At 42.2% G+C, this 25709-nt stretch overlaps 2 protein-coding genes across 2 annotated transcripts; one reads left to right on the top strand and one right to left on the bottom strand.

Annotated features, from left to right (window-relative positions):
- Positions 1-825: 825 nt before the first annotated feature.
- PPID (peptidylprolyl isomerase D) lies at positions 826-11078 on the top strand (the record flags this gene model as incomplete). Its single annotated transcript, XM_079534275.1, has 10 exons — positions 826-910; positions 1376-1516; positions 1608-1714; positions 3241-3429; positions 3540-3662; positions 4670-4776; positions 7905-8046; positions 10229-10315; positions 10402-10444; positions 10990-11078. The coding sequence occupies 10 exons, from the start codon at positions 826-828 to the stop codon at positions 11076-11078; spliced, it is 1113 nt and encodes a 370-aa protein (XP_079390401.1).
- Positions 11079-12045: 967 nt separating this feature from the next.
- Positions 12046-25598, bottom strand: ETFDH (electron transfer flavoprotein dehydrogenase; the record flags this gene model as incomplete). Its single annotated transcript, XM_079534495.1, has 13 exons — positions 12046-12209; positions 12293-12514; positions 12840-13022; positions 14614-14782; positions 16743-16886; positions 18091-18231; positions 19836-19982; positions 21755-21832; positions 22118-22236; positions 22513-22594; positions 22805-23034; positions 23833-23979; positions 25565-25598. The coding sequence occupies 13 exons, from the start codon at positions 25596-25598 to the stop codon at positions 12046-12048; spliced, it is 1860 nt and encodes a 619-aa protein (XP_079390621.1).
- Positions 25599-25709: the final 111 nt, after the last annotated feature.

The following is a 25709-nucleotide window of genomic DNA, read 5'->3' as shown; positions in this document are numbered from 1 at the left end:
CTCACGGCTTGACCATTCCACCTGGGTGATATTGTTTGTCCTGCCTCTCTGCACCTCGCCTATGCAAAGTGTAATGACGAAGGAATCCAGCCTGTGCCCTGATGCCTGCTGACCTGCACGTGGCTCACGGCGCGCTGGTGGCCTCTGACACTGGGGCATGTGAAATCCCCGACACAGCTGCACGGCCTGGCTCAGAGAACAGAATGCTTTCGCGTGGTTCCACTAATTCCTCGCTAAGTGCTCCCAGATGGTGCCTGGATGACTTTTCCTTCTGTCCAGGCTTCCCAGATGTGACACACAAGAGCACTTGGTGCCGATCACCTCCAACCGACATCTGCACGGCGGCTGTGGGAACCATCAGCATGCAGCGTAGGTCCTGCAGGGTTATTAATATCAGGGCTACCGCATTTCTCCTTTCGGTCCGGGAATCAGGTTGTGAGGAGAGTCTGCCTTTCCTGGTGGAATCCGCAACCCCCGTCCAACACTGGTGGCTGGGAGGGATGGTTTGCCTCAAACACGAGTGGCTGAGACGGTCTGCTTCAGAGCGCCTATTGCGATAGTCACGATTTGAGAAGGATTTTGCTTTCAGACCTTTCAGTCAGCGTTTCCAACCATTTTTGACCGTAAACCCACGCTAAATTAGGGAACCTCCCTCCCCCTCTCTCCGCGCACCCACACAGCAGCACAGCGCTCCCCAGCCCCCGCGGCCGCCACTCGTCGCACTGTCGCCGGTGGGCGGAGCGGGCCGCGGCCCCGCGGCGGCCGGAACGGGGGGGGGGGGGGGGGCAGCGGGCGGAGCCAGAGCGAACGGCGGGCGGCTGCAGAATGTCGCACCCGTCCCCTGCGGAGCGGCCCGGCAACCCTCGCAACCCCCGCGCCTTCTTCGATGTAGACATCGGGGGAGAGCGAGGTGGGCGCGGCGGTTGCGGAGCGTTCGGGACGTGCGCCAGCGCTGCGGAGCCGGGGAGCTGGCTCGTCTCGGAGGGGATCGGAGCGGCGTGGGGGAATCGCACGGCGGGGTGGTGGGCTCCTCGCCGTTCGTGCCTTGCCGGAATCGATAAGCCGGGGGGAGGACGGGCAGAAAGGCAACATGGCAGCCGCGCCGGAGCCGAGCGAGTGCGGGGCGGTGCCGCGTGCGTGGCCCCGCGCGTCTCCACGTGCGGCGCGGCCGCCATCAGCCGCCATCAGCGTGGGACGGCGGGAAGCTGGGCCGTGTCTCGGCAGCCCCTGTGCCGGCCGTTTCCGACGTGTAACGGCGGTCAAAATGAAAGCAGGCCCTTCTGAAACGTTTGATTCCCTTTGCCCTGCGGTACGCGGTGCAGCACCGTCCCGAGGCAGGACTGAGGCGTTAATCGTGTTCTCTCCGTCCTTCCAGTCGGACGAATCGTCTTTGAGTTGTTTGCCGACATCGTACCTAAAACTGCCGAAAATTTCCGCGCGTTATGTACGGGAGAGAAAGGAACGGGGCCGACAACCGGAAAACCCCTCCATTACAAAGGGTGCCCTTTCCATAGAAGTAAGTCGTCTGAAGTTCCCATAAGCATCGATCTTTGTGCCTTTCCTGACTTGCTGCTATAATAAACAATAAAAATCACTTTCTTTTGCAGTAATTAAACAGTTCATGGTCCAGGGTGGAGATTTCTCAAATCAAAATGGCACAGGTGGAGAAAGTATATACGGCGAAAAATTTGAAGATGAAAACTTTCATTATAAGGTACTCCATGGGAAAAGTGTAATTTCATTCGGTTTTTGGATTTCCAGCGGTGTTTAGCTGTCCTGCTATGTGAGACCCCACCACAGCAGCAACTGAACAGTTGGCAGGCATCGCTATCCAGTGGTTGGAACGAGCCCTGAGTGCAGTTCCATCAGTTACAGCCGTGAGATGTTCTCTTAAGTCCGACGTTTCCTCTGCTGGTGCCGCAGCACTGCTGCACTAAGGTTATCTGGCTTAAACGTTGGGCCTTGTGGGAGGACTGCGTAGCACTCTGATGAAGGACATCTTTCGGCATCATTGCTTTCTTGTAATCTGGGGGTGATTTTGAATGGAGTGAAAACAAGCCCTACTTCTGTGCTTCTGTAGCCAAAGTTATCAGTGTGTCAGTGATAAGCTGGAGAGCTCATTGGGTCTGGTACAGCATTTGTTTCCCATTCTCCTCATCGTGGGTTGCTTGACAAAGTCTGTTAGGATTTTAGTTGGAGTTAACTTGCCTCTACAGAAATTCACTGGACAGTGCACTTTAGTATCTAGCAATCCTGAACAGCATCTTCAAACCACTGCCTGGCCAACAGTCGGCTGCTTTTGTTCATGCTGGACAACCCAGCTGCTATCTGTTTGATTCTGTTGTATTTATATAGTTAACCTGTGAACGGGAATCATTTGCAAGACTTGGCCAGTGGCAAGCTTACCAAGCCTGACTACTCCCAGAAGGCTTTTTTTGTGTTACGTCTCCAGCTAATGGCTGTGTCACTGTGCAGGTCTCCCCTTTTGCAGTCGTGAAGCCGTGTTATTGTGCCAGAGTTTGCAAGCTGAGAATCTGTCACACTCTGATTTTTCCAGACTTTTCACTTGCTTTGCAAGCATACCAAATGAAAGCTGAAACCATCATGGCACAGCCACTTTATCTGCATTGTTTTTCCAAACAAGAAAATGCGTGCATTTTAAGATGAAGTTATTAAGAGTTTTGTTGATAAGCAGGACTCTTCGTGGGACTGGTGCTGAGACTTGGCCCCAAACAAAATGGAGTTGTGTGGAAATGTTCTGAAGGTTAGGGCCACCACATGTCCATCTGAAACTTCCTGACTTGCTCTGAGTCTTTACAGACAAAATGTGCATGCGTAACGCATCCCCAGAGCTTACTGTTGGCTTTTTGTATGTCAGGCATTTAGCAATGCCCAGTGTTAGTTCTAATTTAAAAAAAAAACAACAAAAAATCAAGGTGAGACATTCACATCTCTGTTCCAATTCAGTGGGGTGCACTGACTGTACAAGAAGCAGACAAGAAATGTTAAGAGCATCAAGTCACGTGCGAGTGGCTCTGCTTGCTAGAACACTGCATGGCAAGTAGAGATGCAGGACTGGGTGTTGGCCCCCTTTGGCCATGATAAGTAAGATTAGCAGCCAACTGAGTGTAACTGTGATTTACCTTATTATGTCTGTCCTTGTGACATATATCACAGTGATTTTGTATATGTTGGTTGTGACGTATTGTTTTTTTGTTGTGTTTTTTCTTTCAAATGCAGCACGATAAACCAGGGCTGCTGAGCATGGCCAATGCAGGACCTGGTACTAATGGCTCCCAGTTCTTTATTACAACAGTGCCTACTTCACACCTGGATGGTAAACACGTGGTCTTTGGCCAAGTGATCAAAGGAATGGGTGTTGTAAAGATACTAGAAAACGTTGAAGTAAATGGAGAAAATCCTGCTAAGGTAAGCAAAATCTAAGGCAACTAGGGATGAGATGGAGCTTTTTTGAGGGTGGGAGGGGATGGAGCTGTTTTAATAAGCAAAACTGTTATTGACACTTTTTTCTTCCCCAGCTGTGTGTCATTGCAGAATGTGGAGAGCTAAAGGAGGGAGATGACTGGGGAATTGTTCCCCAGGATGGTTCAGGAGACGCTTATCCAGATTTTCCAGAAGACTCAGATGTAGACTTAAAGGATGTAAGTATTTTTCTTTCAAGCTACTTATTTTACAGAGTGCAAGACCTGTAAGTGCTCCGAGCTACATGGTGTCTGCGATGGCGTTCACTCAGCCTTCATTTCTAATAATCAGGATCCTGACTGACTGGTAATGTCCACTTTCAGGACAGTGAATGCTGGGGAAGGAAACTGCTATCTCTTTATTCAGTGCTAATTACAATTGATTTTTTTTCCCAGTAACTAACAGCACAATATTGCACTTATTTCTTCTTCTGTTCATTTCTTTTTACTCATTTTTTGCTTGTGCTGTAGCGGCAAGTTGTAATTACTAGATTTCCAGCCAAGAGACAACTAACTTAACATCATACATATGCCCTTTATGCAGCTTTTAAAATATCCACCCTTAAAACGTTGCCTTCCAAAAAATAACAAAGGACCAACCCTTAAAAATATTTTTAGTATATAGTAGCTAGGTGCTGCTATGCACTTGAAATATGTGCCACACTGGAAACAGAAATGATGGATTTGATGCACACAGGCACTTTTCTCATTCCACAGAAGTTTGAAGTGTTTTGAGAAAAAGAAATGAAATGTGTGTTGGTAGAACTTCTAGTTTAGAACGTGCAGAGTTCAGGTACCATCTTCAGAGACAGAAGGTGAAATATCCTTGCAAATAAAGCTGTCTTAGATGAGTACTTTGATTTTAGAGATACAATTCTTTCTATGAATAACGATCAACGCTGCTCTATAGAGCATGCAGGAGAAGGTTGAACTGCTGTGTTATCTCTGGTGTTTTCTCCTTTACACTGTAGAAAACCCATTACGAGTTTAATCTTTCTACTGCATACCATAAAGTAGAGAATATTACAGCAGTGGTTTGAAGCTAGGATTGATCTAAAACTGAAATACTTCTGAGAGTTCATTGCAGTCTGTGAAAGAGAATGGACACGGAATCCTACTGTTAAAAATTAGGTAAGCCAAGACTATTTTCACAAGTAAATTTATCTGTTATATTTTCCATCTATTAGGTTGACAAGATTGTGGCCATAGCAGAAGACATAAAGAATATAGGAAATACTTTCTTCAAATCGCAGAATTGGGCAGTGGCAGCTAAAAAGTATAGTAAAAGTTTACGGTAAGGCTATCATCATTAAATGAGGTAGTTCCTGTAATCCAAATCAGTATTGCTAGCAAGCAATTATACGTGCATTTAAAAAATGCGTGGTGCTCTGCTTTTTTTTTTTTTCTGTTCCAAAAAATAACTTTCAGAGTTTGGAAGACATTTGGTGGAGTTTTAGCTACTTGCTCATGTAGATCTTCTGCTTACTGCTAGGTGAGAGCTATAGGCAATAAGCATTGTTTAGAATTGGCTAAATGTTCCTCTGTTAATGCTCCTGCTGTGCTGGAAGTACAATAGTATACTGGGTTTTCAGAATGGAAAGGAGGGAGGGAGGGAGCGTTGATCTGCCAGAGTGGAGAAAGGCACTACACAGGGACCTGGATAGACTAGATCAATGGGCCAAGGTAAACTGGATCAATGCAACTGGTCTTGCATTTTGGTCACAACAACCCCAGGCAACCCTACAGGCTTGGGGAAGAATAGCTGGAAAGCTGCCTGGTGGAAAGGGACCTTGTTGTACTGATGGACAGTGGGCTGAATATGAGCCAGCAGTGTGCCCAGGTGGCCGAGAAGGCCAATGGCATCCTGGCTTGGATCAGGAATGGAGTGGTGAGCAGGACCAGGGAAGTCATCCTGCCCTGTGCTCAGCACTGGTGAGGCCTCACCTCGAGTGCTGTGTTCAGTTTTGGGCACCTCAGTACAGAAAGGACATGGAGGTGCTGCAGCAAGTCCGAAGAAGGGCAACAAGGCTGTGAAGGTCTTGGAGAATATGGCCTGTGAAGAGAGACAGAAGGAACTGGGGCTGTTTAGACTGGGGAAGAGGAGGCTGAGGGGAGACATTATTGCTCTTTTCCAGTACCTGAAAGGTGCTTACAGTGAGAGCAGGGTTGGTTTCTTCTCATAGGTGACAGGACAAAGGGAAATGGCCAGAGTAAGTTTAGGTTGGATATCAGGAAAACCTTTACAGAAAGGGCTGTTAATTAGAGCACTGGAATGGGCTGCCCAGGGAGGTGGTTGAGTCCCCATCCCTGGATGTGTTTAAGAACCGTTTGGGTGTGGTGCTCAGGGACATGATTTAGCAGAGGGCTGTTAGAGTTAGGGTAGGATGGTTGGGTTCTGGTTGGATTTGATGATCTTTAAGGTCTTTTCCAACCTGAGCAATTCTATGATTCTATTAAAAAAAGGGAGATACTTCTCAGATTTCTAATAAACAGTAGGTTTAGGAGATTGCCACGTTCAAGACAGGACGCTCCCTAACGCGATGTTCTGTTTGCTACTGTTTTTTATTTTGAGGCACCATGCAGTCATCCTGACCCCAGGTATAAATCAGACTTGCCTTCAGAATCATAACCTTCATGGTTTTGTTCCCATTCTGCTCCTTTATCATGATATTAGTTTCACTTAAATGGTTCTCCCAGTAACTTTATACTGGCCTTCAACTTGCTTTATAATCATTGGTTTATCAGCAGTAACATCAGTAAAAGAAATTGTGTTCAGGAATACTTAATGCTGTGTTTTAAATTACTAGATTTCATATAAGCGATGACTTCCTGAAGCATAAAAATTCATCTTTTAATTATAGATAATAACTCAAGATGCAACTTCTGGTGTCAAGAATCATTTCACGTAGCAAATGTGAAATAACTGATTGACACAGAAACTTTCTAGAAATCATAAAGAAAAAAGGCTGGAATGAGCCTTAAGGAACTTTGCATTTTAACCAACTATTCTAAGAAAAGTAACAGGTATAATTATGCCATCGCTCACATTTAGTTGTCATGCCAACACGAACACATCTAACAAAGGCTCTTTCAGTCTGTGTAGACCTCTTTTTGATACTAATTATTTATCCTAGTGAATAGAAAGCAGCTTCTCTAACTAGACGTATCTGTTCTACCCATAAAGAAGAGCTGGAACCTGTTTTCATACTTGAGTGGACATGCCCCACAGTTCTATCATAAGGTCTCATACTTTAGGTAGTATGGAATAGTTCTGACACAGCTCTCACCAGAGGCAGCTCCCTTGTCTTAGTTACAACTCACCTAGCAAACAACAACAGCATCTGGCAGCAATGCTTTAAAAGCAGCCTTACATTGTGTGTTCTTTCTTAGATTCCATTCTAACCTCCAGTTCTTTGTTTTCCCATCTTAATGATGCTTAACCAGTTGTTTTTAATGTAAGAATTCAGAGGTTTTCATGCAAATGTATTATTCCCTCGTTTCCCTTCATATTGAACTTAGAGATTTATTTGACTTGAGAGATCTAATTTTGTTTCTGGAGTGGCTGTGGTCTTTCATGCTTTAGCGTGATGTCTAGATCCCATAGGTGTACTCTATTTGTTTTGATCATACTAATTTACTTATTGTTTTCCACTGCTTTTGCACCTTTGTTCTCTCTCCTGGCTTCACATCTTGCATGATGCACAGCAAACAGACAAATCAGTGTGTCTCATTTGTATTTTAAACATGGCTTATTCCTATACTCCAAAATGATCTACAAACCATCCAGTACTCAAAAGATAGGAATACAAAACTGAAATCGCATTGGCACTAATCTGCAAAGAGTGAACACATGGCACAATTAAAATATGAGTGTCTGCAAACATGATTTTGGTCAACTAGCTTTGTGCATTTTGAAACAGAAAGAAGTTCTGTCAGTAGGTCATTGAAAGAGTCAGAACTTTTATATCCACAACAGACCTTTGACATTTGAAACAAAACCTGCCAGCATTAGCACATTGTAAATTGAGTAAAAGAAAATATAACTTACCTGCCAGTTCACCCGTGATAGATACAGGTAAGCAATATGGTCGTTGGCAATAAACAGTCACAGAGATAAATTCTAGTGGTTTAGTGCCATCTAAACAGTCTTTTCTAAGAAAAAAAAAGATACTGTTATTACAGAGTGGGGACAGGAGCATGTTCCTCCTGTCTTCTTGCACTCAGCGGTAATTTCACCTTTTGTTAGGATAAGTGTCACATATTGTGGTGCAAAAATATTTGTAACAATGGAGTGGCAACTGCATTAAAAACGCCACTTTAGAGAAGGCAGCTGGTGCCTAACTGTGGAAAGTTAGCTAAGGGCAGAACAAAACCGAAGCCGCAACAGTAACGCGTGTTCTTTGTGAACCTGTTTTTCTCCAGGTATGTAGAAGCTTCTGAAGCGGTGGCAGAGGAGGGAGACAAGCCAAAGCTGAAGACCATTGGGTTAAGCTGCGTCTTAAACATAGGCGCTTGTAAACTGAAACTGTCCGATTGGCAGGGAGCCATTGAAAGTTGTTCAGAGGTAAAATTAGCATTAAGTAATTTGATTAACGATCAGCCTATGGAGAGAGTGGAGACTGAAACCGCAGTGCTTTTTTAAAGAGTCTCAGGACAACACCCTGCTCTGAAAACAAAGCAAAAGGCAGATGGTGAAGTTACTACTGAGTCTCTAGTATTGGTCAGAGAGATTTTGCAATGTAAATGACTTACTAGCAACAAACAGAGGGCTGTTACTTACTGCCAGGAAAAAACGTATACATGGGGGTTGTCAGTTTTGTTCCCTAAGAACAGAGCTAATGTTTATAGTATAAAGAGTTTAATTGTCCAGGATGAAAAAAAATTCTATTTTTTAGAAGATTATGAGCAAACGGTTGTTTGAAGATTCAGTAGGCTTGTATTTTATTCCTTGAAGTTAGCTGTCTAACTAACTAAACCCCTTTTCCTGCGTTTAGTGATAAAATTGCTGAATGGGAAGAAAGAAGGAAAGAAACAAATGGAAATATTGAAAAAATAGAATTAGAGGCAAGAAAAAAAAACAACAGGGAAACAGAACTGAGTACATATCAATAAACTTGAAATAATTCATCTAACTCTGAAATCTTGGAAAACAAACAGCCAAAAACAAACGAGTATTACAACACTTATCTGTTAGTAGAGGATCATAAGGAGCATCCACTAGGGCTACCTGCTGAAAGCAGGAGTCTCAGCTCATCTGCATGTGAAGTGTTTTTAAAGAGCTGGCTCTCTTCTGCCTGCTGATGGCCTTCTGCAGTTCTGCAGAATTTTCACAACTGGCTATTCGGGATGGACAAATGGAAGAAATCAAGTGTAACATGGCATCTGTCCTCCAGAAAGTGATAAAAATCAAAATAGCATGTGTTAGTTATACAAATTATTAACCATGATACTTGCAAGTCTGAAAAATACATATATGTGTATTTATGATTGCAGAACTGCTGAAGGCAGCTCCATAACTAGAGTAGCTGTCTGTAACGTAGCCCGTTTTGGTGTCATAACAAATGCAAATCAGTATTTTAATCAGAACAGCAGTTTTCTACAACTAGTAGAGTTCAAGGAATTGTTAATGAGAAATTATGCAGTTCTAGTTAGGATTTCTTGCAGCCAAAAGTTTTTTGAATAACCAACCTGTTTGGCCCAAATAACAGATTACAAAGAGCCAAACCTGTTCATACAAACCTTGCCTTACATGGCTGTAAGTTACAATAAGGAATGCTACATCCGTGTACGTGGGGCAGGCACCTCGTTTCTTGAGCTCAGGACTCCAAAGACTTCTAGGCTTTGCAGCAGACAGATCACGATGGACTTCCAGAACAGTACTTACTTTATAGGAAGAGCTGATGCTGAAGGGATTGGAAATACATCTGGATACTGCTCCTATTGTCTAGATTTCCTAATGAGTTAAAGTTAATAAAACTAATAAAACCCCACATTTACACAAAGATTTCCTCTAAATCAGAAAAAGCTATATTTTCAAAAAGGTACAACAGAACTATCTTTGTAGTAAGAAAACAGCACTGATTTTCACAGGCAAGAAAATAAAGCTCTTAAAGAATGGAAGCAGCCTAATTAAGTGAAGCGCTTTAACAAATAGTGATAAACAAGTGGAACAATGTCTTCTCCTCATCATTTTATTTCCTGTTTTGTTAGTGGCATGTATGTCAGCTGGAATATGCTTATCAATGAAACTGTCCAGCTCAGCAAAGGTGCAGTGAAACTTGACAAGGTTCTTGCATCGTATGATTATATGCATCTTTTTATCATCTAGTGAAAAGTTTTTCCACCAAAGGATAGGAATAAAATTCTATTTTACTTAAGGTAGCATTTTTCAGTTTTGCTTTTGTGTGTGGAGGAAGGAGCTGTAATATAGAGAGTTGTACACCGAGCCTCAGGCTTAGGATAGTTTGAACTGCAGCAGCACCTCGACAGCTGTACAGATGCAGTTTCATTTTATCTTAACGTATGCTGGTCCTTGACAAAAGCCTGCTCGTGGTGCAGCAGCAGTAGAACTGATTAGATAGCTATTGAGCCTGTTACATTCTAGTGCTTTTTTTCTCCTGGTAATCTCTGAAAGCTTACCCTCGAATCAAACAGGGAGATTGTCTACTGGTGGGAACGGTGCCATTTGTAGGGGTGAGAGCTGTGAAGTGCTGCATGTTAACGTGACAACTTTATTAAATCCACAGGCTCTTCAAATAGACCCAGCGAATACTAAAGCTCTCTACAGACGGGCTCAAGGATGGCAGGGAATAAAAGATCTCGATCAGGCACTGGTAATGATCACGATATTTAATAATAATTATTATTTTAATATAGACATTGAATCAGAACATTCATTTACATTTCTCTTTCTATTAAGGCTGATCTTAAAAAGGCTCACGAAATTGCCCCTGAGGACAAAGGTAAAAATAAAGCTGTTTCTTACAGATTCCTTATTTGAAGAATGTAACAAAGGGTAGTACTTACATAGAAAATCATACCACTGTGATGGCTGAAATAGAGGTGTCTACAGGCTGCTGAAACTTAAAATGCCACTGTGTTAAGCACAAGTGTGCTGACATGGAAACATGCTCTTGTACAGCACTGATGCTTCTGGCGCCCTGCACAACCTGCTTATGTAGGTACAGAGGTCAACAGCACAGCTCAAAGTGGTCTTAGTAATCCCCAGGTTGCAATAACATCTAATAGGAAAAGATTTTTACATCATAAATCCAGTATGCATTATCAACAGTGTGCTTCTTACACCCTTCTCTAGCTGTTACCTTAGCAGGTGAAACAAAGTATGGGACAGAGCGTGTTTGCTGTTAGTATCTGACCTAATAGAAAATGAAATGTAGTGCTAGTGTATAAAATAGTATTTGCAGCACTGAGATCTGGTCTTGACATACTGAGAAACCTGATGTAAAGACATTGCTATAACCGTGCCGTGGATTTTCTTTTCAAACAGCTATCCAGACAGAAACACTCAAAATCAAACAGAAGATAAAAGCTCAAAAGGAGAAAGAGAAGGCAGCTTATGCTAAAATGTTTGCTTGATTTTTTTGTTCCTAAATGTTGAATTCTATGCACTAACTCATGCAAAAGGCTAAACAGAGCTGTAAGTAAGTGTTCCTTCTTTCGTTTGCCCTGTACTGCAGTTCTGTGTTTACAACTTACAAGTCGAATAATAAAGACATTGGTCAAAGATCAAGTGTTGTTCTTTTAAGCTGTAAATAACTCGTGTTTGGTGATTCAGATACATTGTTAATGCATTAAAGCAGCAGTGGTGTTTCTATGGCTTAATGGTGCTTCCTAAGAAGTCTCGTTTACCACTGATGCAATTTGGGCAGATTCTGGTTTTTTTTTTTGTTGTTGTTTTGTTTTTCTTCATTTATTAGTGCAGGCCTGATTCCTTGCCAGAAACAAGTGCTGGCACACATATCACAGGGGTGCAGCTAGGAAGCATTTGTTAAAGCTCCTTACAGATTGTAGTGCAGATGGGCTCCCCGTCATCATCAGGAAGAAAAACAGAAACAAATCTGACTCTCATGTTAAACGTGTAACACAAACAGTGACAGTTTTCTAGATTAATGCATTTTCCCTACTGTGAGGTAGGACTACAAGTAAAGCACTTCAGGTAGACAGAGAAAGGCTTTTTTTTTTTTGTACATATAGTCACTAAACTCTTCCACCACCCCACACCAATGATTTTGGCTATGGCTCCTACCAACACCGAATTTCAGCAGCATATCCAAGATGCAAAATTCATATGTTAGTCTGGAGAATAACTTTCTTCTGCCTGCCATAAGACTCCAGAAAAGTTGTTCTATTTAAATAAGTTGTTCTATTTAAATAACTAGAGCACACTGACTTTCTGTTTTATACAATGGTCATACCTAAAATTGAGAATGGCACGTTAGTCTCAAACAGAAACATTCAAATCAGTGCTGTACTTTACACTTCAGCATAAAATACTCCAACCTAGCTGCTGGTTGATCAGAAGTCACAGAAGTCTTCTGCCTGTTTACATCCCATTATAAGCTGGTCCTCCACCACCTTCAGGCACTACCCAGTTAATGTTCTGACTTGGGTCTTTGATATCACATGTTTTGCAGTGGACACAGTTCTGAGCATTTATCTGCAGTCTTGATCCTTCTCCTGTTTCCAGAGGGATGTATTCATAAACGCCTGGGGAAAACACAAGAGTTTGTCATTTCACTGACCAGTTTCTCCCTGCATGTATGGTCAAATGCTTCGTTTTTATTACCTACCTGCTGGGCAAAATCTTTGTTCTGGTCCATCAAATACAGCCAGATTCTTGCTCACAGGGATGCTGTCATCTTTCAGAGTCAAATGAGCAGGCTGGTCATGTTCGTGATTTGTACCACTTAAAGCCACAGATGAAAGGAGATCAAAACTGATTTTTCCATCAGGCTTGGGGTATTCAATAGGTGTGCAGTCTTTGGCTGGCTTGAGCTGAGCAAAATCTGATCCTAAAACATTAACAAATAAGAGTCAGAGTAGAATTATAAAAATTTGCAGTCACTCTTGAACAATTTAATGAAGCTTTTTTGACTTTCCTCCTTATCAGAACAAACTACTTCCGAAGAGGAAGTCCTTTTCAAAAGACTCATCTATGCCCATGTGGAACACTGCTTTAATGCCTTTGTGTACTTGATGCACTAGGTAATGGAACAAGTCTGCTTCACCGATTAGCCACTGACTCCTAGAGTCCTTGCCACTTGCCCACAAACGCTCTAGCTTCAACTAAGATCAGGAGTGACACACGCATCTTCTTTCAGGAAATAGTGAAATTACCTGGATGTTTTAATGTCCACGGTTCCTTTCCTCTGAGAAGCCAATAAAATATGCCTGTGTAAATCATCCCTCCATACACACCAAGCATGCTATGGCAGGACGGCCGGATGTTTCTAACTGAGTACAGCTCTTTCCAGACCCAGGACTTTTTCAGGTTCTCCTCGTATTCTTGCACATCAAGTCCTACGGCAGGACATTACTTGTTAGGTACCTGGAGTAAAGGCTATCCTTAAAATACAAAACCATTGTTGAATAGAGACAGTCGTTAACAAGGAAGGGAGCAAAACCAGAATTGCTAATTATTAAGGTAGGAGTGCCCTAAACAGTGCATTTCAGCCTCCTGAAAAGAGCTGCTTTGTGGGCAGTTGTAAGCAAGTGTCTACCGTGGAGCAGACAGCTGTACTGGCACCTCTATTGGAAAGCAACTGCTCTCTTGGATTCTGAGATTTGACCAGGACTGTTTACTTGCAATTCAAGACTCAGGTTTTTCATTTTAACTTGTCAAGTTACAAGATTTTTCTTTACAAGTTAAGCAACCACAAACGTGCTGTTGTCAGTAGCTTTGGCTGTGGCCTAAATGGAGGACACCACTGCTAGACAGTGGTATTTCTCTTCCTCAGGAGCCAGCAAGTTAACAAGGCTCATTTGACTACAAATTCCTGATTTCTGTTAAAAATACTGCAGACATTGCACATGCCACATCTACTACAGTACACTTACAGCCAAGTGATTAGGAAAAAAACAGGTTTCATATCAATAAAGTTTCCTGAGAGCCTCCCCATCACCATTCAGTTCCTACTGCACAGGATTAAACGTTCTAAATAATTAAGTTCTAAGGGTTTGTCTGTATGTGAAAACATGCTTCAGTCTCTATTTTCTGCCTCCTTATCTACGCCCAAAGCTGTAACTGGGCAGTAATACCCTGTGCTGACAGAACTGGTAGCAGCCACAGTAACCCAGTATGAGAGATTATCATCTCAGATGGGTTCTAAGCACTTCATTACGCGCTAAACTAGGAGTTTAATTTATTTGTTCAGCATACCTCTCTGCTATCTCTTGCTGCATGTTACACCTGAACAAGAGCTCACTAAGAGTGACCCACTGCTACAAAGGGATTTCTGAAATAATTATCACGTGGCACATGGGTATGGTGTCCACTTCCAGAGTAACTGAAATCTTAACGAGGTTACCTCCTGTACAGCCTTTGTTAACAGATGAAAGGGAACAAGCAAGGCTGAAGTATAACACTACATGTGGTCAGGATCAGATGATCACTTGAGCATGTTTAACTTACATAACAGAGAATACACAATCTCACACAGACTACTGCAGAGCATCCTACCACAAAAGGAAAAAAAACCCCACAACTATCCTACTAATGAAGTAGTGAACTTGAGAAATTGCACCCTCTTTTGCTTACATTTCATCAGCTCCATGTAATTTTATTGCTTTCTGATTGTAGTCTTTCAGTAAGACTTTTTGAATAAAGAAGCACATTCTAACATTTGTAGGAAAAGAAAGACCATTTTTGTTCTCTTGTATAGGCAGTATAAGCTTACTTTTCAGATGTTCATTTGCGGCTTATTTAGCTCTAGCAGCAGGATCATTATTTACTAATAATTAAAAGCTTATTTCTTAAATCAATTCACCACACAAATAGTAAATAAAGCCACTTCAGGATTTACTCGTATTTCCTTCAGACATGAAGTTACAGCTAAGCTATTGGTGGTTCAACTGAACACAAAGTAATTCCACGTGACAGCAGTGATCTTACCTATGGTCTTTGATTGGAGATTTTCTTTGGTTAATTGGCTAAAGATGGCTTCTGAAGCCAATATGCCACTTTTCATCGCAGTATGTGTCCCTTTAATCTTAGGCACATTCATGAGTCCAGGACTGCAACCAATTAACAATCCACCTGGGAAGGTGAGCTTGGGTATTGACTGGAGAGGAAAAAGAAAGTAAGCATGTTTTCTGTTTGATTTTGAAGTGAATACAACATCCTGACAAACTGGCATGAGACTTGACTGGCCTTTACACTTGGATCTGTACTACCTAAAAATGCACTGGAGCTGCTCAATTTTTGCATGGTAAGCCAATAAGAATGCAGCCACCGTAGTTAGATCTGAGTACAAAATAACAGCACTTGTTCTTTCCTCATACCCTCCTTCTAGTTGCTTTATTTCTGATAAGACTGGTTACTGTCACCCACAAACATCACATTCCACCTTCAAGTGAATTGTTTTTCAAATTACATTTGTGCTTCCATTTTTCACACAGTCTCACCTGGCAGCACGTTACACATTGCTATCTTTGTTGTTTCACAAATCTTCTCTGTTAAACTGCATAGTGCCTCTCTCCTAAAATGTGTGTTATTTGAGAGAAGTTGCTCAGCAGCCAACAAATCTATGTTTCTTGTGCTAAGTCAGTTCCTTACTCCTGTTCAGCAAGGAGCATGATGTCATTGAGCACAATTAACTCAAACCTAAGACAAAAAGATGACTTGCAAGCATCACGTGTATTTCATTAATATACATTTATCCTCTCGTACTAACTACAAAGAAAGTATCCCTTGAAATTCAAGATAATCTGAAATAACTCTTTCTTTTCTTCTGCTTGTTTTGTCAGTATCTGCTCACTACTTACCCAGGGCAACCCACTTTTGAATATCCAAACACTGGACACTAAAAAGCTGTACTACGCATGGCACTCCCCTGTGTCTTGGGCAATTTGTTGAATCACAGATGTTAATTTAGCTCTACTTCTCAATACCAGGTAATTTTAAAGACTAAAGAACATGAGATAAGGTTGTAGAGAACAGACCAAGAAATAACCTTACATCAGTAGAAATGTTAGAGATCTATCTGATGCAATGCTGTCATCAAAATGGAAAGTGGAGTTAAACTTGTTTTTGTATTAGGAGCAGTGCAAAGTAAAGGACGTGTTGGTTTAAGTCCAGAAAAGAAGTCCAATGATTTGGTGGCAGAGAAGTAAAAAAGCCATACCTCCTGTAACTCAGCCCACCAATGGCTGTAAATGACAATAAAAATACCACATTCTTTTAGCAGTGTTTGAAGCACTGTAAGCACATAAATGCTCCCAAACTGACTACTTCATCCAAGCCAGAAATTCAATAATGACTCTCTGTGACGGAGAAATGAGCACACCAGAAAGAGCAGCCTCGATTCTGAGATAAGCTGAGACACTGCAGTTATCGTAAACCCTTTGCAAAAAACATGACAACACACTTCCAGTTCAGACTGCAGAGCACACTGACTGAACATGGTATCACGAGCACGAGCAGCGAGTTACTTCACAAACCCACACGACTCAGTCCCAGGCACTGACACTTGCATCAAGGCTCCAAAAGATGACACCAACAATTACCTTGCTGCTGAAATTCTGCTTGTATTGCAAAAGCTGCCTTACGCCACGTTTGTATTAAAGGAGGGATTCAAATTAAAAGTCAAAGCTGTCAGAGAACAGAGGGCAACAGCCCCAAGAATTGGCTGGAGGTAGCAAACAGCCTGGCTACCATCGCCAAGCACACAACAGAACACTCAATTATGAAAATCCCACCACCCTCCACTCACCCAGAAAAACAGAACAGATAAGTGCTGCCTCCTTCTCCCCCATGTTTCCAAGCAAAATGAAGAATCACCTGTAGCTCTTTCATTGTTAAACACATTTGCTTGCAATACAAACCCCATTAACAACGTAGATAGTGAAGCGACCGTGTCAGAAGGCTGCTAGCATTACAGAATCCAAGTCTAGCAAAACACAGCAGCTGCCTCCAGCCAGATAACACGTTTCTGTCATTTCCCCACAGCACAAATCTGAATCTGCAGTGCTACAAAGGTGGCCATCAAGATCTGAAAGTAAATAGCTTCATTAAACAATTACCTGGAGACCACCTTCATTCAGCGCTCTGGCACCATACGCAATCCTTTTTCCGCCCTCCAAAGTAGGTTCTACAGTAGGATGGTGCTTCCACCTCTGAAACTCCCTAAACGGATTCAAATAGGGATTTTGATAATCTAAGCCAACCTTAAAAAGAAGCGTAACATTAATGAAAATGAATGATGAAATTTCAAAAAAAAAAGTTAGGAGCAGAAAACAACCGCGTATTAGCAATCAACTACTTCTGTTATGTCACACTGAGCCAACCTTAGGATCTTTGTTCTTAAAGCACTGCCAAAAACAGGGCACTGCCAAGCAAGTCTGAGAACTCGCTGCCATAAGACTGTGACCTACCTAAAACCTGAAGTACTTAATTACATTGGAACCACCTTCCACCTGCCTTTGAAATGAATCAGTGAAATTAAGCATGGTTTAATGGGTAAGATAAAGAGGAAAACTCGTATCAAATTTGTTTCAAAAACTACCCCTTCTTTCAGCTTGTCTAGGGCAAACAGTTATTTCTAGATAGTTATCTGCTCACACTCATATATTGAAAGCAGTTCACATCATTTAGCCCAGTCAATTATTTCCCATTAGGTGAACACTGGGGAAGGAACGATGAAAGAAGAAAATAGGAAGAGACATGCATTTGCTGAATGCCCACAATCTACATTTTAATCATTTGAGAACTTGTTCAAAGGTACATCCTACATTTCCCATCTTATTCACGGAAAAATATAAGTTGTTGAATTTTCTCTTTTGCCCAGTGGAATAATTTCTGGATCCTCCAAGTTTTATTTGAGAAAAATCAGCGAAATACACCATGAGTCAGCACCAAACAGCACCTGATTTCTCTCTGTTCCCTGCTCTTTGAGGACTGCTTGCATCCACTTTCATCACTGAGCTTCATGAAAGTGCACTATAACAACTAGTACAAGAATCAGCTCAGACTGACAGAGACATCAACTCCAAAGGCAAGAAGTGACCTGCTTTTGACATTTCTCCACTTTCAAATATTTCACAAAGTTTTGCAAGCACAGTTTTGGTTAATCACCTTTTTATGACTTTAGGAAAATTTGTAATTTCTACAAAAAAAAAAAAAACAAAAAACCAAAAACATTTAAGTTCTTCATTTTATCCTTCACAGAAGACACGACCTAAAGACAGATTAATGTGATGAATTCACCTTGCCTTACACAGGACTAAGTGCATTCAAAATAGTGGAAGTACTGAATTTGGTCTGTTGCTGCTCTTGTGTTTTCATCTTCACATTAAAACAAAGAAAATGTTCAGTCTTCATTTTCATACAAAAACAACAACCACATATGAGAGAAAATATAACTTCACATACCACAAATCCAAGGGCAACTAAAGGTTCACCCTCATTTAAGTGATAAAGAAAGGATCCTCCATAGGTATGTCTGTCTAAAGGCCAGCCTACGGTATGCTCCACTCTTCCTGGTTTCCATTTCTTTTCATCAATAGTCCATAACTGAAATGAAGATCACCAATAATTATTTTAGACTGCAAAGCAATAGGCTTTCAATAGCATGAAAGGCAAACACACAATTAAGTGCTGGGGGGGGGGGGGGAAAAAAAAAAAAGATAAATTATTTCACTGCTGAAATTATAAACTCATTCACCTGAAGGGCAGGTAACAAAGTATGAGAATTTTTTTTAGGTTGCCATTTACAAATTTGACAGCACTTCTCTTGCTTGAAAAACTGCACATTAGAAAATAGGATTGAGACTCCAGTGTTATACCCAAAATTCTCATTCAACCACAACTGGATTCCTCTAATGAAAGGCTTTTTTTCTACTAAAATATTGTTTTTTTTCATATAACTCACTACGATTCCTCACAGGATTTTCAAAGTCAGGCTTAACCACGTGGCTGAATTGACCCAAATGTTGCTGCCCAGCTAACTGTCCTCCCTCCCCTCTCCTGCACATCTCCACTACTCATTTAACCCATGGCATACTCACAGAAGCATTTTCATGTTTTCATTAACAGGTCAATTTTCTGCTTACTTCACACAACATCTCTTCAGTATGAAGTTCTGTGTCAAGTGTAATCTGATGATGAGAGGGGAATGGAACTACTCCTTCCAGCAGCTCCGTGCCATTAGAGCACCTCAAGCACAGAGGATACGTACACATGGATGTTTCAGTTTGGATTAAGGGGCACATTTTAAGCTGGTCTCCTGGTTGCTCCCTCTTACTGTGCTTTAGTTCACATTAAAGAGCAGGCACAGGACACATGAACTGAATTCCTTTCAGATGAAACTCAACTCCAAGACTGGCCCCAGAAGCCCATCTAAAGCATTCCAGTCACAAAAGAGTAACCCAGATCGCAGGACTCAGAGCTAGTCCAAAGTAAAAATAACCCTCAGACATGCATAGCATGGATATTGGCTGATCAGCATCACTTTATTTCACTTTACAGCTCCACCTCCTATTGGACTATTTCCCGAAGCAGACGGCTATGCTGAAACCAGTCTTAATTGTACAACTTAAGTATGAGAAATTTTAATTAAGACTATGCCACTTGTAGGTATTTTTCATGACTAATATTTCCTGAACATAAAAGATTTTAAAAACTAAACCCAATCCCTCTCTTGATTTTACAAGCCCAGTGAAAGAATTGGCAGGGGCTGGGGGCAGAAAGTAAGTTGGGAAGCTCATCCAGAGAGCACAACTCATCTGCAACAGCACGTTCCTCTCTAATGGATATACGAGAAAAATCAGACAGCCATTCTTCCCATCCTCAGGTACTAAAATACCCTAAGATTAGGTAGCAAGAAATCCCCTCTTATTCACTAGAAGCACTGAAAGCAGATTTCACAAATGAGAAGGATTTTAAAGAAGTGAAAACGGTTTTACAGATAACTCTGGATAAAAAGAGAAACAGCAGCTGAAACAAACATTCAGTTAAGACATTCAGATAGAATGCCACTAGCTTCAAAACTGCCAAGCTTCTGACATCTGAAACTGTTATTCAAATCATTGCAATGACTTATACAAAGTAATTTGAATGCAAACTACATTGTATCTTGACATTATTCTCCTTTATCATTAAAATAACGCAGATCATACCTCTTTCAACCCAATGCCATAGGTCTGGGGTTGGCATTTCTCCCTCAGGTTGTATTTTGTGTACAGTTGTTTGGCTAGATGCCCATGACAGCCTTCAGCAAAGACAGTGACCTTAGCATGGAGTTCCAAGCCTCGTTCAAAAGTAGCCTGCAAAAATAGAGCATCTCGTAAGCACTTAGAACTGTGTCACAATCTCCCAGGAAGAAAATGGAGAGCAGTAAGGTGATTTTACAGTACTCTGTAGTCCTGACCAGAGTCTATAAACCACTGCAAGCTACGGCTCTTGTCCAGTTGCATTTTACAGCCATCTATGATACAGTTCCAGCACACCTTGCAAGGCGGTTCCAGTAGAACAGCACTGCACTGAATCCCCACTCTGCACTGGAAGGGCTTCTCATATCAGATCAGTTTGCTCACACTGTGCAGAGGAATCCCAACAGAGCAAAGAAACTTCACCTCTAACTTCACTTTCAGCATTAGACTAGAATAGGCTAGTAGATTAATCCTGCACTTCAAGGATACTAGATTCTAAATATGTATTACCTAAATACTAATCATGCATTCTTACCTTCACTGTGTTTTGTTTGATTGGGGCTGACTACAAGGTGAGACTGTATTTGTTAACCACAGTATTTGATTAGGCTCTGTATAAATACACTGAAGGTAATTTTGCTTTGAAGATTATGCAAAATCTATTTACCTGAATCTTAATGCCCAAGAAGTACTATGAGCTGACAGCTAAAGCACTCGAATGCTCAGTTTATTGTAGCTGCACCTTAATTACGTACAAATTAATGAACTTAACAGACAATATTATTTTCATAGATATTTTCTACAAGAATGAGTGGCAATAAATAAAATTTAGATCTTCAGGATTCCTTAAAAAAAAAAAAAAAAAAAATTCCTTCTGAATTAAACCAAAACTCTCTTTTATTACTGTGACATATTACTTGCACCTCCTACTGGACGAAATGTATACCTGGAAAGTGCATGTGTGTGTATCCACTGTGGAAGACAGACAACTTTATACTGAGAAATGTATCACTTTTCCCCACCACCGCTTCCTCCCCCATTGCTTTTTTGCCTCTTAAAACAAGGACAAGTCTTTTCTTCTCAATCCCTGTCTTAAATGAGAAAAATAGCCCAGATTTTTACATAAAAGTAAATACTTTTGGAAACATTATGTAAACTAGTAAGAAACTTCATCTAAGAAAGACTAAGTAAAAAAAAAAAAACCAAAAAAAAAACTTGCACCCAGAATTTCTGTAGCCTCAACTGTGCAAAACTTGAGCTATTCTGAGGTGCTGAACTCTCCCTATGTACTGCATGAGGAGGAAACATGCTTACCACAGGTTATGGATTCCTCTAAAAATCAGCTGAAGTCTGAAACTGAGGACAGAGGGTCACGTTTTGTGCTGGTTGGACAGCTGCTGCATCCAAAGGTACAAAGACTGAGAACGTACCTTGCCCCAGCAAGGCAGACAGACTGTCAACAAATGTGGCAGCAGTTGTATGGAAGAAGATAAATCACCCAGAAGTACACTCTTATGCACTGATAGCCACCAGCTGGACAACAGCTTCTGTTCCACCTTTGCACCTTTCTTCTAGGTGTTCCTGGAATTCTTTCCCTTGTTTCCTGATCTCTCATAGGTCAAAGCATCCTTTCAGACTTTCCTTCAAGTCATCCACAGCCAAACCTCCTTTGTTCAAAGGCTTTTTCTGCTATCTCAGAAGGAACTTACAATGTTCTGAGACCAAAACTTTCCTGTGTAATTAATCAATTTCATATAGAAAGGAAAAACAGGCACTGAATTTTGTTATTCTTCTTGGGCCGCAGTGAGATCACCGACAGCACTGGAAGCAGATACATCACAATTACAAGAATTAGATCTCCAGTTAAGGAAAACACAGCTACTTACTTTAGGTGCTCCGTCCTTTTGAATGCCTACGTCGTTAGTTGCTATTCCTTTCACACTCCCATCTTCATGAAAAAGAACCTTTGGAAATATTAACAAACAAACAAAAACCCTTTTAGATGATCATCATTCACAAGACCTAACACACAACTTCTAAACACCACGCCTTTCTGCTGTCTAATGGTACAACTTGGTAGACAGAGTAATTATTAATGTACTTGCTGATCTGCTTTGCTGAATCTGGGCCAGGGAGTTCAGTCACTGAATGTTGTGGCTGTACAAATGCTGTGAATGTACCAATAATATGGGGTGCAGCAGGGGGGGGTTCCAAAATGCTTCTCGTATGCATACTGATGTCATTATTACCTCAGCAGCTGCATAGCCTGGATACAGCTCCACACCCAGAGCTTCTGCTTGTTCACCCAACCATCTCACAAAGTGTCCCAGACGTACTATGTAATTCCCATGATTAACCATTGGAAGTCCTGGGCAAGAAACAAATAAGCATACAAACACACCTGAAACAGAACACTAAGCAAACAAACACCAGCTATATACAGCAGATGTTGTATCTTTTTCTACAGCTACTATTTTCAAAATAATACTGCTGTGTTATTACAGCCATCATCTCACAGACCCAAACATTGCAAGTGATTCTCCATACACTCACAATACTACATTGAATCAAAATTGTTTGAGGCACAAAAAGCCTGAAAAGGAAACTGAAAAGACAGTACAAAAAGCTCCTCCCCACACCTTACCTGGCAGAATTGGTACTGGAATTCTAGATTTCTTTGTTAAAATTCCAAACTTGTCTTCAGTTACAGGAGTATGAAGTGGAGCCTACATAAAAGAGAACAGAAACAGGGCAGCAAGTTGTTTTCACAGCCAATCCAGAACAACAAAAAAAATCCAACACAGCAAAGCAAAAAAACAATTACTGCCTGCAATTTGCAAGATCAACATATTTTATACAGTACTACACAACACAAGATTGAGTCAAATGGATGAATTTATTACACACCAGTAACGTGCCTGTATGTTCATACATACCCCCCGCTCCTTCCAGTCTGGAAAGAGTTCTTCTAAGGATCGTGGCTCAAGACAAGCACCAGACAGGGTATGTGCACCAATCTGAGATGCCTTTTCCACCAGGCAGACACGTATTTCTTTGCCCTGCTCAGCAGCTAACTGTTTGAGACGAATAGCAGCAGAAAGACCTGCAGGGCCTCCTCCAACAATGACAACATCAGCTTCCTCTGCAAATCTTTCCATGTTTACCCCTTCAATAGGAAAAAAAAAAAAAGAAAAAAAAAAAAAGGATGATAATTAGATAATCCAATCCCTAATTTCTCCCAGCCTCTTTCTGCTAAACCTTGCTTAGTGATACTGGCTATTTGGTATCAGAGAAGTATTACCTGTTGTAAAAGGCAGCTAACATTTAACAGAATCCCTTCAGTACTTGGAACAGTGCACAAGGACATTAGCCTTTCAGTGTAACAGAAAACAAGCCATGAAAAACAATCTCTATGCACCATAAATATCAGGAAGTTAACATTAAAGTTAATTAGGAGCCCAATTGGCTAGCTGCATCAGAGACACCTGGTGAAATTCTAGGGAAGGGAGAAAGAACTAAAAAAAAGAGCCTCAGTTAGAACAAATTCCTTTATTTTACACTAATCCATTAGAGTCTTTTCCAGAAGTGGAACCACTAAAACTGATAAATGCAGAGACTGGAATGCCCAGAATGAATATTCATCTTATTTTCTCACACTCTCACAGTAAACACAACTGAGGAGAAGTCCAACACATCCATACATGACACAACTAAAACTTGCTGCGTTAGTCACTAGCACTAAAGTTGACTGTAGATTTCCTTGAAATATCTAGGATTGGATTTAATCTAATTTCATTTCAGAGCAATAAAGACACTCATGAGATGGCGAGCATAACATTTCATTTGCAATATAAATATTGTACTTAATACAATTTCTGTTAAAAAGAAAAACAGCAACAAATTTCAGCACTATTAAAGCTCAATCAGAATAGAAGTTTTTAAATTGCATTTTGCCCCCACCAACCTTCCCATCGTTTGTCTTTGTCCCGAGGATGGATGGTATAATGCGTGGTTATGCGAGGCACAGCAGCAGTGGATGCCCATCCTGCTGTATGCAGCGAGGGAAGGCAGTCCCTCTTGATGAGCTTCAGAGCACGAAAGCACTGACGTGCTGCAAAAACAGAAAACAGGTTTGCCAAAACAGTCCTTTTTGAAAGCTTTCCATTTTTCCCAGCACAAGCAGTACAACAAATACGATAGTTCCCCCCCCCCCCCCCCCCTCCAAAAGACTGCACAGAAAGGGTCAGGACACACCAAGTAATAAGCATTGGCTATGATGAATTTTTAATGTGAACTCTGTACATAGCCAAGAGAGCATAAGAGCTATAACCCTGTCTTCTCACAACCCTCAAGCATCCTTTGCCTGCAACTGGAAGCTGTGTGATGTGGCTGACACATCTGAGGGATGGGATGCCACTCAGAGACCTAGACAGGCTTGAGCAGTGGGCCAATGCAAACCTCAAGAATCACAGAATGGCCTAGGTTGAAATGGAACTTGTGGATCATCAAGTTCCAATCCCCTGCTCTGGGTTCAATAAGCCGAAGTGCAAAGTCTTACACCTGGTCATAGCAAGCTTCCACTATCAGTGCAAGTTGGGGAATGTAAGGATGGAGCACAGCCCTGCCAAAAATGACTTGAGAGTACCAGTGGATGGCAACCTGGACATGAGTCAGCAACATGCCTTCATGGCACACAAAGTCAACTGTATTCTGGGCTGCACTGAAAGAAGCGTGGCCAGCAGGGCAAAGGAGAAGATCCAGCCTGTCTACTCTGTACTGGCGAGACCTCACCTGGAGCACTGCATATGGAGTTCTTGATGCAGAAGAGATAAGGACCTGTTGGAGCTCAACCAGAGGAAGGCCACAGCAATGATCCCAAAGATAGAACATCTCCCCTGCAAGGACAGGCTGAGAGAGCTGGTGAAGAGGAGGCCCTGGGGAGACCTGAGAGTGGCTTTTCCGTATCTAATGGGGGGCTGGGCCATAAGAAGGAAGAGAACAGGCTCTTCAGCAAGGTCTGTCCTGACAGGACAAGGGAAAAGAGCCGCAAACTATAAGAGTGAATGTTTAGATCGAATATAAGTCATAAGGTTTTTTAAAACAAGAGCAGCAAGGCACTGGAACAGCTGCTCAGAGAGGTGGTGGGTGCCCCACCACTGGAAACATTTAAGGTCAGGCTGGATGGGACTCTGAGCAACCGAATCTAGCTGTAGGTGCCCCTGTTTGCTGCAGGGGAGTTGGCTGAGGTGACTTTTAGGGGTTTGTTCCAACACAAACGGTTCTACAAGAAGCAATACAAGGACATCGAAGCCTACCCAGCTCCACTGTGAGCAAAATTGTTTTCCCTTCTACTTATAAGCTTCTTTCGGGTACTACACGGCCACTGCGATGCCTCCCCAGAGCCTCCTCTTCTCCAGGCTGCAGGAGTTCCCGCAGCCTGCCTTCACAGGACGCTTAGCTTCACTTCTGACAGGCCAGCAGGGCTGTAGGCACCCAGGGTTTCGCGGCCCAGACCCGCACCGCGGCTCCTTACCACACAAGTCCCCTCAGACAGCACCGAGAAGCCCCCAGGGCCCGCCAGCCACACAAGGGAACGGCACCGGCTGCCACGCAGCGGCGACCTTTGCTCCCATTCCGCGCCAGACCCAGCCCCACCGCGCCGTGCGTGCAGCCATGCGGCCGGTTCCCCGACTTACCTCGGCTGGAGGACGGACAGCGAGAAAACAACATGGCGGTACCACACGACCCCACTCCGCGCCCTCAGCACCGCGGCCACCTGCCCCCTGCCCCACCGCGCGCGCGCATTCGACAGCGCTCGCCCCGCCCCTTGGAGAAAACTAC

Source organism: Tetrao urogallus, assembly GCF_951394365.1.
Source record: "Tetrao urogallus genome assembly, chromosome: 4".
Classification (NCBI taxonomy): domain Eukaryota; kingdom Metazoa; phylum Chordata; class Aves; order Galliformes; family Phasianidae; genus Tetrao; species Tetrao urogallus.
Note: the sequence above shows the minus strand (reverse complement) of the source record. Positions and strands in the feature narration are given on the sequence as shown.